Source organism: Marmota marmota, unplaced genomic scaffold (genome assembly GCF_001458135.2).
Source record: "Marmota marmota marmota unplaced genomic scaffold, marMar, whole genome shotgun sequence".
In the NCBI taxonomy this organism is placed as follows: Eukaryota; Metazoa; Chordata; class Mammalia; order Rodentia; family Sciuridae; genus Marmota; species Marmota marmota.
The window spans coordinates 77,955-93,189 of NW_026006769.1; the positions used below are offsets into that span (position 1 = coordinate 77,955).

The following is a 15,235-nucleotide window of genomic DNA, read 5'->3' on the forward strand; positions in this document are numbered from 1 at the left end:
AATATATCTCAACCAACTATAAATCATAAAGTGTTTCAAGAATAACAACAATTGACCAGGCTTGTGTCTTACAGCTGAAAGGACAATATTGGCCATTCTCATTGGTCAGTTCTGGAAGTCCTTTCCAAGGGGATCTGAAAAATAGAAAGGATTTTTTATGAGACATAATCTAACACATTTTAACAATATAGGTAATACTTCATGTTTTTTGCCTTTTAGTACAGAAACAATCACCTGTAACAAAATAAAGCAGAATATCCTAAAGATGTCCATATAAAGAATTTAGATTAAAATTATTTTTTCCTATTCCATCTTTAAAAGGATCCTTTGTATTTGAAAGTTATACAGTTATATCTGAGTTATATATGAGGCCATGGAGTCAATTCCCAGCACCACACACACAAAAATCACACATACTATCTACATAATTACAACTTGAGTCTTATAACTTATTCTAAAATAATGAAATTAAGCCTCAAAGAATATTCCTATATTGCATGGAATGGTGAGGGTTTACTATATTTCTAATAGATAAAAGGATCCTTTGTATTTGAAAGTTATAAATCCTATCTATTAGAAATATAGTAATTATGTAGATAGTATGTGTGATTGTTGTGTGTGTGGTGCTGGGAATTGACTCCATGGCCTCATACATGCTAGGCAAGCACTCTACTTTTGAGGTACATCACCATGTGTGATCTTGATATAACTGTAAAACTAAATAAGATAATAAATAAACACCAGAAATTGTCACTGGGAAAAAATGACAATTTTCATTTTACTAAATAACAAATTTATATAGTATAGATTTATGTTCTAATATTTAGTAATTTATATACATTACCTCATTTAATGCTCACCATAACCCTATGATACAGGAGCCAGAATTACTCCTTACTTATACAGAATTAAGAGACACTAATAAAGCTTAAAAATGTGTTCTAGGCCTCACTAGCAGAACACAGAACTATTATTGTATCTAATTTATTCTTGGTTTCAAAATATGCCCTTAAATATGAAGCAAATTTCAAAAAAATGAAAATACAGAAATCTGTAATATTTCTTTTTAAAATTTTTTTTAGTTGTAGATAGACAACATCTATTTGTTTTTTTATGTGGTGCTGAGAATTGAACCCAGGGCCTTGCACATGCTAAGTGAGCACTTTACAGCTAATCCACAACCCCAGCCTGTAATGTTTCTTTCTTAAGTGGGGTTGTGAGAATATATTAATTTCCTTATTTTTCATTGGAACTCAGCTGTGTTACACATATTCTTCTGTACATATGAAATATTTCAAATAGGAAAATAATTTCATTAGATGAATATGAGATATTTTTGATAGGTATTATCAAATAAGCTAGGTATTATATTTATTTTTTAATAAAGGTATATGTACATGAACATATACCTTTATTTATTTTTATTTTTATGTAGTGCTGAGGAATGAACCCAGTGCCTCACATGTGCTAGACAAGCACTCTACCACTGAGCTATGACCCTAGCCTGGTATTATATTCCTTAAAAAAATCCATCAAATAGAAATGTAAAATATAGAAAAATTATTTAAATGTCTCCAAGTATTAAAGTTACTTCAGAGCAAAATGCCAAATATCTGAAGTTGGATACTTGGGTAATCTGTAAGTGTTGAACTATATTACCCACATTCATGATTAGTTATTAGCAGATATGATTAGTTAAGATGAGGTTATACTGGGGTAAGGTGGACCCTAACCCAATATTACTGGCATCCTTATACAGGAGAAATTTGGACACCAACATGCACACAAAACGAATGTCCAGTGATGACTGAAGGTTTGCTGTCACAGCCCTAATACCTTCAGAGAGAGAATGGCCCTGCCCATGCCTTGATTTCAGATTATTGACTGCAGAAATTGAGACAATATCCTGTTGTTTAATAGCTTCTGTGAAGTCACTCAGTTTACGGTGCTTTGTTATGGCAGCACTGGCCATAACAAAGTCCTACTGATATTATGGAACAAAACGAGGTTATAAAATTACTAAAATTATAAGATTATAAAACTATGCTGCTCACAATTAAATGTGGACACTAGTACATGGAACATACCCACACTAGTATAAAGAAGTCTCCTTTCCTGAAAAATTCATCCCTAAATTCATTAGGCAGGCAGAACAAAGGGGGGTATCTACAATAAGAGAAAGGAGGAGAAAAGAAGGAAAGAATAGTGTTATGGTTTAGATTAGGTGTTCTCCAAAAGCTCATGTGAGAAAATGTAAGATTTAGAGGTGAAATGGTTGGGTTATGACAGCATTAATCCAATCAGTGAATTAATCTCCTGACAGGGACTAATTGGTAACTGTAGGCAGGGAGGGTGTACCTGGAGGAGGTGGTTCACTGGGAATGTGACTTTGGGATATATATTTTGTCCTTGAGAAGTAGAGCTCTTTTTCTGCTTCCTGCTGTGATGTCTTGAACTGTTTTCCTCCACCACACCCTTTTGCCCTGATATTCAGCCTCACCTCAAGCCCTAAGGAATGGAGCTGAGCCCCAAGGAATAGAGCCAGCTCTCTGTGGACTAAGACCTCTGAAGCAGTGAGCCTGCAAGTAAACTTTTCCTCCTCTCTGCTGTTCTTGTCAGGTCTTTTTGGTCACAGCAGTGAGAAAGCTGACTAAGACAGATTACAAGTACTTCAAAGCAAGATGTCAGCGCTCAAGAGGTATAAGGAAGGAGGTGGAGTCACAACAGGTGTCGGGGTGGTTGAGAGTAATCTGAATTCAAGTGATATAAGGAAGGCACTTGCATGTAGAGGTTGCCTAGTATGGAGTGTAAGACAATATGGGAAGGGCATTTATGTCTCAGGACATCTGTTCAGGGGATGTCAGAGCCAGAGAAGGCACAGATAGTTTGAAAATATAAATATGTAAAAATATATGTAGGTAACAAATAAAAGAAATCTGGAGCACTATATTAATATTAAACAAAGTAGACCGTGGAGCAGAGAAGAATCAGTGATAAGGAAGGTGATTTTATAAATGTTTATACACTTAATAACAGTGTTTCAAAGCACCCGGAGCAAAAACATATACAACAGCACACAGAAACAAGTACAGCAGGAGATTGCAATAGTCCTTTGTCAGTAATTCATAGAACAAGGAGATGGAAATCCCTTAAGGAATTTGAACAACAACCAACTTAAACCAACTGACATTTCTAGAACACTCCACCTAAGGATCGCAAAATGTATATTCTTTGCAACTGAAAACAGATGATTACCTAGACAGAAAACTCTGAATCATAACTACTAATAAGTTTATAAGGATTTGAGTCACACAGAGTATATTCCTTGACTACAATGGACACAATTTTAAAAACAATAAAAGAAATAGCTCTGGAAAATTCATGAACATTTGAAAACTAAATAATGAATTTCTAAATAACCTATGAGTGAAAGATGAAATCAAAGGAGAAAACAAAGTACTTCAACCAAACTTGGAATAGAACCACCATTGGACCCAGTTATCCCACTCCTCTGTATATACCCAAAGGACCTGAAAAACCCCATACTACAGTGATATAGCCACCTCAATGTTTACAGCAGATCAATTCACAACAGTGAAGCTATGGAACTAACCAAGGTGCCCTTCAAGAAAAGGTGGTATATATGCACATGGAATATTACTCACCACAAAGAAGAATGAAATTATGGCACTTGCCAGGTAAATGGGTTGAGCTGGAGACTTATCATGCTAAGTTAAATAAATGAATCCCCAAAAACCAAAGGCCGAATGTTCTCTCTAACACACAATAAGGGGTGGGGGAATAGAAAGTCATTGTATTAGACAAAGGGGAATGAAGGGAAGTCAAGGAGGGTGGAAAGACAGAAGACATTCCTTTTCTATGTTCATATATGAATGCACAACCAGTGTAACTCCACATCATACACAACTACAAGAATGGGAAGTTATACTCCATGTATGTATAATATGTCAAAATACATTCTACTGTTATGTAAAACGAAAAAGAACAAAAAAAATTAATAAAAGGAAGTACTTCAACTAAATGAAAATAAGTATACAACATATCAGAATTTGCGGAATATGGTAAACTGATACTTAAGGGGAAATGTATAGCACTAAACACCTGTATTAGAAAGGACAAGAGGCAACCAGGGTACACATCTGTATCCCAAGCCACTTAGGATGCTATGGTAGGAAAATCACAAGTTCAAAGCCTGCCTTGGCAGGGGATGTAGTTCACTGGTAGAGTGCTTGCCAGACATGTGTGTAGCCCTGAGTTCAGAAATTAGTATTCCAAAGCAAAAACACTAACAAGAAATAAATAAACAAACAAAATCCCTCGGATTTTTAGATAATGAGCATATTTAGGTGCAGGAAATAAAAGGCAGAGAAAGAGTAAACAGAGTTAATAGTGTAGTTAAGAGCACAGCCTGGAGGACCTGACTGCCTGGATCTTAGAAAAAGCTAAAGTAGATTACTTGCTGTTTGACTTTGTCCAAGTTACTTCAGCTTCTTAACTTTGTTTATAAAATGAAGATAATTAATGATAGCTCATATCTGTCTTATTATCTTGTCTATGTAACATATGTTAATATATCAGTCCTTGAAACAATCCAACTTCCAAAGATCCCAACTAACTCTATACAGATTATAAAACCAAGCTTTAGAGAAGTTAAACAACTTCCTCATGGTCACAAAGTGAGTAAGTGGACAGTGGATAACAATAGTAATATGTGGTGGTGGTGGAGATGATGATGGTAATAGTAGCAATTTTATATAGTTGTTTGGATTAAATTAGCCATTTTACATACATATATTTAGAATAATGCCTAGAACAGGGTTAAGTGATCAATGAATATCATTTGTTGTTATTACCATTAGTTCTACCATGTAAACAAGGGAAACATAATACTGTTGGTACCATAAGGTTTTTCATGAAAAAAGGAAAGCAATAGCCAGCTCAAAGTAGAGAACTGAAAAGAAGTAATGGGGTCTGGAAACTAGGAGAGATCTTGTTGAGTGGCTTTGCCAGAGTGGTGAGGGTGAAAGCCAGATGAAGGTGGTAATGACTAAGTGAGTGGTCAAAATGGAGAAAGAAAAAAGAGGTTATTCCTGAAGGGGACATGGGCTGGTAAGAGAGACAGGACCAGGTTTGAGTTAAAAACTATATGAAGGGATTTTGTTTTAGAATGGGCTGACAGATATTTCTGTAGCTTCAGTAGGAAAGACACAGTGGAATACCAAGAGAATTCACACTTCCTGCTTAGAATTGCTTTTGCTATTCTGGGTCTTTTATTTTTCCATATGAATTTCACGATTGCTCTATCTATTTCTACAAGAAATGTGAATCAGGTGGTATAGCGATACCAGATTTCAAACTATGCTAAAGAGCAACAGTAACAAAAAACAGCATGGTACTGGTACCAAAACAGGTGGGTGGACCAATGGACAGAATAGAGGAAACAAAGACCAATCCACAAAATTACAACTATCTTATATTTGATAAAGGGGCTAAAAGGTGCAATGGAGGAAGGATAGCATCTTCAACAAATGGTACTGGGAAAACTGGAAATCCATATGCAACAAAATGAAACTGAATCCCTTTCTCTCGCCTTGCATAAAAGTTAACTCAAAATGGATCAAGGAGCTTGATATCAAATCAGAGACTCTGTGTCTGATAGAAGAAAAATTTGGCTCCAATCTATATATTGTGGGGTCAGGCCCCAAATTCCTTAATAGGAAACCCATAACACAAGAGTTAATAACAAGAATCAACAAATGGGACTTACTTAAACTAAAAAGTTTTTTCTCAGCAAGAGAAACAATAAGAGAGGTAAATAGGGAGCCTACATCCTGGGAACAAATTTTTGCTCCTCACACTTCAGATAGAGCCCTAATATCCAGAATATACAAAGAACTCAAAAAAAAAATAAACAATAAGAAAATAAATAACCCAATCACCAAATGGGCCAAGGACCTGAACAGACACTTCTCAGAGGAGGACATACAATCAATCAACAAGTACATGAAAAAATGCTCACCATCTCTAGCAGTCAGAGAAATGCAAATCAAAACCACCCTAAGATACCATCTCACTCCAGTAAGATTGGCAGCCATTACGAAGTCAAACAGCAACAAGTGCTGGCGAGGATGTGGGGAAAAGGGTACACTTGTACATTGCTGGTGGGACTGCAAATTGGTGCAGCCAATTTGGAAAGCAGTATGGAGATTTCTTGGAAAGCTGGGAATGGAACCACCATTTGACCCAGTTATTCCCCTTCTCGGTCTATTCTCTAAAGACCTAAAAAGAGCATGCTACAGGGACACTGCTACATCGATGTTCATAGCAGCACAATTCACAATAGCAAGACTGTGGAACCAACCTAGATGCCCTTCAATAGACGAATGGATAAAAAAAATGTGGCATTTATACACAATGGAGTATTACTCTGCATTAAAAAATGACAAAATCATAGAATTTGCAGGGAAATGGATGGCATTAGAGCAGATTATGCTAAGTGAAGCTAGCCAATCCCTAAAAAACAAATGCCAAATGTCTTCTTTGATATAAGGAGAGTAACTAAGAACAGAGTAGGGACGAAGAGCATGAGAAGAAGATTAACATTAAACAGGGATGAGAGGTGGGAGGGAAAGGGAGAGAGAAGGGAAATTGCATGGAAATGGAAGGAGACCCTCAGGGTTATACAAAAGTACATACAAGAGGAAGTGAGGGGAAAGGGAAAAATAATACAAGGGGGAGAAATGAATGACAGTAGAGGGGGTAGAGAGAGAAGAGGGGAGGGGAGGGGAGGGGAGGGGGGATAGTAGAGGATAGGAAAGGCAGCAGAATACAAGAGACACTAGTATGGCAACATGTAAATCAATGGATGTGTAACTGATATGATTCTGCAATCTGTATACGGGGTAAAAATTGGAGTTCATAACCCACTTGAATCAAAGTGTGAAATATGATATGTCAAGAACTATGTAATGTTTTGAACAACCAACAATAAAAAATTAAAAAAAAATGGATGTGTAACTGATGTGATTCTGCAATCTGTATACGGGGTAAAATGGGAGTTCATAACCCACTTGAATCAAATTATGAAATATGATATGTCAAGAACTATGTAATGTTTTGTACAACTAATAATAAAATTTTTTTTAAAAAAGGAATACCAAGAGAAGATAATTAATTACTGGAACAAAGTCTCATAACAGGTCTGAAGTGATGAGATGACAGGTAAAAGTAGAATGACCCCATGCATGCCAGATAGTCTTACTTTTTTTAACAGACAAAAGGGAACAAAGAGAAAATAAATGCAAAACCCCCAGAAACAGTACAGGGCAATGACAGAGTTGGGCTTTCTGTGAGTATATTTAAGCTAATGAAAACCAATTTTCATGCAATGTTTGCCAGATACATTGAAGTCCCTTATGTTCTTGAAAGAGAGGTGATACAATTTATCCAATTATGCATAATTAGTCTGACCAATAATATAAAGGCATAATTTAGAATTTGAGAAATTAAGATAGACTTGATGAAATTTGTACCATTTTAGAAAAATAGGTAACTCTGACACTGTTAATCTGCTAATAATTAGGACAGAGGAGGTGAGAAACTGTTTTTGAAATAAGTCAAAAGGCCAATTCCAATATTTTAACTACAATTGGAACATTTTTGAAAATTGTTATATATATATCAACTAGTTCAGAAGGCCTGATGCAAATATTTTTGTTTTTTTTTTGTATTTATTCTTTGCTAACCACACTCTAAAAATATGAGCTAAATTTTGAAAATCAAAGACTATTCCATATGTTCAAATCATACAATATCAAATCCTTAGCTTTAAGTAACTTACTACCTAAAGTAATGAAGGGAAGGTAAAATTTCCACGATGGACTCTGCAATGTTAAAGAAGAAAGGTTTCAAGCTTCATTGGGATACCTAGAGCACAGAGAAAAGAATCCTAAGGAAACCCAGCTTACCTAATATCTAAGAACTGAGGACACCCTAGTTATAGACATTACATGCCCATGACAACTTACCTCTCAAGATGAACATAATGTCGAGAAAAAACATTTTTAACCAAAAACATTGTCTTTGCACTACACTCTGGACTCATCAATTTGGAAAAATATAACTTTGCACGAAGAAAATATCCAACAGGCCATAGCCATTCCTGAAAAAAGATAATTTCAAGTAAAGAAAAGAAAAAGAACTGTGAATATCTAAAACTATTTGAAAAATAACTGAAAACTCAGAGAAAAATGAAATTCCTATAGGTCCTTGGTGATAATTGAAGCCTCTAGCAACATTGTATTGTCATTGTCTAAATCATTGTCATACATTCCACAGTAAACCATATCACTGTAAAATGATTGGAACTTAAGTTAAATAAAAGAAGCTCAGATATCATAGAAAGCATTAAAAACATTTCAATAGCAATGTTAAGAGAAATAATCATGTTATCTTCCAATTCATAGTATAAGCTCAGCATTGAAACATAATTTAACCTTAAATAAGAATATAATGAGTCCAGAGGACTTTAGCAATGTGTTTAGGAATGATTAACAAATAATGAATAATATAAAAAATATTAAATATTCAGGTATCTTGCCTTCCAGGAGTTAGCTTGACACTAACCATTGGTTTAAAGTCAAGTATTTCAAAAAGTCTCTAATATATGAATAATAATTCAAATGGCCATATAATAAATTGAATTATTAAATATTATAGATAAGGTTTTACTAGTTATAGATTATAAAGGTTGTTTTTGAAACTTCTCCATGAAGTTATTTTAAAATTATATTTGGCATATTATCGTACTACAAATAGTAATTCAACATACATTCTGATAGTATGTAGAATTTATAACATACTTATGCAGCAAACAATATTACAAAATTATTGTAACAGATAATACAAGGGCATTGTATACTTGATTTAATTTAAATACAAATGTTTTTTTTTTTTAAGTAAGATAGATGTGGCCACAAAAATAAACTTTGTGTTTTAGTTTAGATCAGTGCTTCTTAATTACTCTGAAAATATGAGAATCTCAGAATGTAGTTAAGAAAAAACATACAAAATTTTGCATCTCATGATGGAAATGAGCACATAGTAAAGTAGGAAAATTCTACAAAGGTGAGGTTCTGTCATCAATTCATATAGAAAGCAAGTTGATAACAAGTATCAAGTTTTAAAGAAAAATCATAAAGAAAAAACAGAAGGGTTATTAGAAACTCAAGAAAAAAAAAACAAAGTTGGAAAGGACAAGAAATACATGATGACATAAACCTACAACTGTAAAATAAAAATGAAATCATTTATGGATATTAGTAAAAAGAGTAGTATAATTACAGAATAGGATGGAGAAGACTAATATTGAGAACAGAATTAAATCTTCATCTGTCATCACTATATGTGAATAATATCTAATACTTAAAATATCATAAAACAGCAGCATATACTTTTTTTTTTAGAAATGTGGAAACAGCTATTAGTAAGAACAATAAAGAAAATAATGACCACCTTTGAGGAGTAGAATCGAGGTGAAGAAAGGGAGTAAGGGAATGAATTTTTTTCTTTTTGTGCTGCTAGGTATTTACCCCATGTAATGTTTTGCATAAATTCTCCTAGGTATATGCATATATGGTCCAAATTATACAAAAATGCACAGATAGATCAGATGATAATGATGCTTATTTCTAGATAAAGGAGTTTAAAGTAATTTTATGTTTTTCTTTATATATATATCTGTAACTTCTAATGTTTATAATAATCATTTACCACCTTTATGATCAGTAAAATACACATCAGAAAATATTCATGATATTAGTTTTATAAACTAAAACTCTAATTGATTTTTGAATACAGAATAAGATAGAGGCATTCTGAGTACTGATGCTTAATGAAGGTACAGATGATGCTTTCAAAAACTTAGTCTGAATGAAATTTTGGAGATGTCATTGGTAAGAAAAATTAATAGCTGGTGTTAATATATTTGGATTAAATATAATACTAACAACATTCTTAATACTTAGATTCCAACTTACTCTGGATCTAAAGTTTTCATGCCAAGGGGACCAAGTAATTTTTTTTCTGTGATCTCCAATGCTCTCCATGCTTTTTCTGTAGTAAACAGCTCAGTAGCCTAATGAATGTCAAAAACAAATATACAACTTTTTCACATCACAGAAGAATTAGTTTCCACCTACATATACAAATCATCATCTTGGAAAAGAATGAATATTATTTAAAAATACAGTGTGGGCAGAATTTAAGAGTAGATGCCTAACCAGATTTAATTCCATGAGGCTAAATTGGAAGCACTGTTCTAGGCCTTAGAAATTAGGAAAATGTGTGGGTATTCTTCAAAAATGTACTAGATCAACAGGAAGTTGCCATAGTTATTAGGAATATAGAAATCACTTCAACTCATGTAATTGATTCTTTAAAATTTTTACAAGATTTTCCTTTAAGGTATATCTGAACCTACTTTCTGCTTCTAGGATCATAATAAAATATAGAATAGTGTAAAGTTACTTGTGATACAGAGAAGAAGGAGAGGAGGATCTGCATTAATTTTGGTGGTTGGCCTACAGTTAATGTTAATGACTAATAAAATCAAATGCACATTGAACCAAAGTTGTCCTGTGTGCCTGTGTGTTTTTCATTCTACTGTAATTTATAATACCATGTTTAGTTACGTTTTTGACAAAATGGAAACAGCTAGGCAGGCATGGACAAACACAAACCTCTATTTTATTGCCCTCATAGTTTAGGCAGAATTTAAAAAGGAGAGACTCTAGAATCCTTGGCTATACATAATTTATTAATTATCAATACAACAAAGAAAAGAGTGTGCGAATTTAAGCTATTCCTGGTAATTCACTACTCCAGAACTTCCCATCTAGCATGCTGAGGCACTGGTTGTGGCACAGATGATTGGAAATACAGACATCTTTAGCTTTCAGGGCAACTGGGTGGTTCAGGGTCTCATTGAAGCAGCTGGATTTGGCATAAACAGCAAAATCCAGGCACAGTGTCTTGCACAAATATTATTTTCTAAGTGTATTCAGGATGTGAAAAATACATCAGGAAAACACTTCATTGATCATCTTCCATTGTTTTCTATTTTTTGATACTGGTTGGTAAATGTTAAAGGTGCTAAGCAGACCTTTTTAATTATAAAAGACTATATAAAACTAGCTAGTGAGCAATATCCTTTTCGGTAGTTCAATGAAAACAGTAAAAAATAAAAAATAAAAAATAATTAAGTAAATTCTATTACAATTTGGACAGTAACAAACACTTCACTTACCACGACAATTGCTATGGTAAAATTAGGCCTGAGCTGGTAGTCACACCAAGGACTTGAAGCTCCATAACTGTCTTTGTATATGCCACGTTTGTGAACTAGATTTGGATGCTTCTCATTAGAATCAGAAGGATCTTCTGAAACAAGAAACAGTTTTTCAAAGTTGTCTTGTATTTTTCTGTTCCATTCTTCATATGAGACTATTACAACTTTCCCTGGAAAATGATGAAAAGACATGGCAGTTTCAGACATTTGAAGCAATTCAAACCTGTAATAAGAGTCAAAAAGTCATATTTAGTACACTTATTACTTTTTATTTACTAGGGAGAAATAAAATGTCCACTTTTTGAAAATGTAGCTAGCCTAAATTGAGATGTGATATAAAACATTTACTGGATTTCAAAAACTTAGTACTTCCCAAAATATAAATTAGTTCAGGAATAATTTTATATTGACTACATATTGAATAATATTTCACAAACATTATCTTAAATGAAACATAATTAATTTCATCTGTTTCTTTTTACTTTTATCAAATGAATTAGAAATTTTTAAATTATTTATGTGGCTCAAATAATATTTCAATTGGACAGAATTTTCTCAAAAAAGATGTAAATATTTCAAAATTGTTCATGAAAATAGAACCTGTTCACAGTCACACTAAGATCAAAGAAAAGCACAATAAGGCAGTAACTATGTTGTTTTTCTTACCTCAGTTTAAACTGCTATCAAAAATATGGTTAGTAACTAGATTTGCTACAATTTCCATAGAGTAGATTAATGATTTTTCTTTCTTCTTGAAATTTATGGTTTTCTAATATTAGCTAACTGCATCAAATGATGAGTACATAGTTAAAAATACAGACAGTATTAGAAGTTTCTTTGTAAATAAAAGGAACAGCTTACCATGTCTTTTTACTCTAAATTCATGATAAGGAAAAATATTTTTTTTGGATAATTCCAGCAACCAATGAACGGCAGATTTACACAAGCCCGCAATTTCCACAGCAGACCCATCTCTAAAATTAAAAATAAAATTTGTTCTCTAAGTAGGATTCATTTAGGCACTATTTTAAGAAGGTATTCAATAAACAATTCTTATGAAGAGTATAACCATTTCAGTATAAAAACAACTATCTACTAAGAAATCCTGTCTTTATAAGGAATATATATTTTTGCTGGGGATTGAAACCAGGCCTCACCCAAGTTAGGAAAGTATTCTACCAGGGAGCTACACCCCTCAGTCCAGTAGCAACTGTTTAAAAATTACTTTTTGGATAATTCTGACTGAAGATAAAATTTGAAGAAAAGAGCTTCTTAGCTTAATACAGTACAAAAAGCTATTTGTTGATAGCTGCTGAAATAAAAAAGAAAAACTCTTAAAAGACAAATTCTGGGGCAAAAGTTTAAAGAATTAGGAAGAAAAAGATTCCCTTTTTATGAAGTGAAAATAAAAGACAGAATAACTGATAGTTGCTCATATTTGAAAAATATGCACAATGAACTATTAACCATTGGGATAAAAGATCATAAGATGTGATTTTGAAGTACTTACAGAGGCTAAAACCTTGATAATTTCTAAAAAAAAAAAAGAACAGACAGCTTTGCTATATAACATATATCAAATGAACATATCTGCATAACGAGGAGAAAGAAAGGATGAGTCAGAAAATAGAAGAGAGGAAGAGAGGCAGATTTTTATTGATTTAATATGAAGAATACATCAATAATAGAGTAAAAGATTCTACAAGTATATGTTTTTAAAAACTAAAATGGTAAATTAAAAGGGCATAATTTGTGCTGGGGATGAGGCTCAAGCAGTAGCGTGCTCTCCTGGCATGCGTGCAGCCCGGGTTCGATCCTCAGCACCACATGCCAACAGGGATATTGTGTCCGTCGAAAACTAGAAAATAGATATTTAAAAAAATTCTCTCTCTCTCTCTCTCTCTCTCTTTAAAAAAAAGGGCATAATTAGGGGCTGGGGTTGTGGCTTAAGTGGTAGAGCGCTCACCTAGCATGCCTGAGGCACTCACTGGGTTCGATCTTCAGCACCACATAAAAATAAAATAAAGGTATTGTGTCCACCTACAACTAAAAGATATATATTTTAAAATAAATTTTTTAAAAAAAGGGCATAATTACAAAAGCACTTTAAAATAAACACTACCTTGGAGTGGCTGGGATTCCTGTTTCTAGCTCTCTCACTTTTTCCCATTTTATCCAACCATGTGCCACAATTTAAACGATTTCCTCCATATATAAATCCTGTTTTGTCATCAACCCCCTGCAGTTGTATTAAAACCTAAAAAAAACCAAAACGTATAAAACAAGTGTTCTATAACTGGTACATATTATATATAGCAAATGAAAATTAATATTTTATTTAAAATATTTATACAATTTATAGGAATATAATAAACCAGGACAACTATTCTGAAGATCAACTTGGTAATACATTAAAAATTAGAGATGTGAAATTGCATAGTAATTACATTTCTTTCTAAATATACTCTAAGGAAATCCTTAAATGTCAATTATACTTGGGGAAACACCCTACATTATATAAAATTAAAGAAGTAGATTTATGTGAACAAAAATAAATACCCAAGACAAAATGATTGAGTAAACAAGTCATAAAAGGAGATGTGTAATAAAAACCTTTTCTGTAAAAGCTTGAAACATGGATAATACTAATGTATACAGCTATGTGTGTCTATTTGGTCTATATGGCTATGTCTAATATATTTGTGTATAATTTTAAAATACATCAAATATTTATACAGTGTATATGTTATAGTACACTAAATATATACAACACATTAGATCACATATACTTTGCATATACTTGAATACATACAAAAGTCTAAAGCATTAAAAATATACATGGAAATAGAGAACCCTGATTGTAGGATAGTCATTAATTCTAGAGAGGAAAGAAAGAAAAAGAGAGATGAATCTTTGGATACACCTGATATGGTTTATTTCTTTTCAAACAAAAACAGAAAGATCTGAAGAAAATACAATCAAATGTTAATATCTGCTTAATTTGAGTACGAAATTTGAGGTAAAATTTATACCCCTATCTGTAAGTTGAAATGTTTCATATTTATGAAAAACTAAATTAATTCAAAGATATCACAAAATATGTTCTTTAAATATAAAATCTATTTCTATTGATTTACTGAAGGATAAAAGAAGGATTAAAGAACTATAAGTGATTGTTAGCAGATTACTTGGGTTAGCAGGGTTACTATTTGGATGTTACTGCTAGAAATAATAAATTAATGATTTTAAATTAATATATAAAATGTAATTTTGAACATTTTGCCAATGAGTTTAGTGAGTTACCTAGAAAACTCAAAGGTTCATTATGTTATGTTAAAAATGGTGCTATTATATTAATATTAACATATTAATATTATATTTTAAATGTAGTATTATATTTTAAAATCATAAATTATAAAACCATAATGATATTTTACAATAAAATTACATATATTTCCTTCTAATAATTTTTATACAGTAATATTTTTATAAATGGCTTATATCCAACTATTTTTTATTTACTAGATTTCACATTTGTATACTATATTGTCATATGTATAATTTTGTAATTTTTTCATTCTGGTCAATGTAAATATTTTTGGTTAATTGTAAAGGCTGTTTCTTCCATTTATATTTATAAATAATGGTATGATCAATATCATCATATAATATGACTTTTCTGTGTGTTTTAGATTATTTCATAGACTAGATACCTAGGAGCAGATTAAATTCATAAAAACATATAAATATTTTATCTCTTTCTTATTTATATATGACAGTGGAATGCATTACAATTCTTATTACATATATACAGCACAATTTCTCATATCTCTGGTTGTATACACAGTATATTTACACCAATTCATG

At 32.4% G+C, this 15,235-nt stretch overlaps 1 protein-coding gene across 1 annotated transcript in view; it reads right to left on the reverse strand.

Moving 5' to 3' along the window:
* LOC107133606 (glycogen debranching enzyme-like) overlaps positions 1-15,235 on the reverse strand; it is a 53,177-nt gene that overhangs the window by 28,530 nt on the left and 9,412 nt on the right. The window contains 7 exon segments of the mRNA XM_048797659.1: positions 8,261-8,324; positions 8,327-8,370; positions 10,059-10,156; positions 11,327-11,538; positions 12,230-12,342; positions 13,491-13,511; positions 13,513-13,625. Coding sequence (XP_048653616.1) covers positions 8,261-8,324; positions 8,327-8,370; positions 10,059-10,156; positions 11,327-11,538; positions 12,230-12,342; positions 13,491-13,511; positions 13,513-13,625 — 665 coding nt within the window.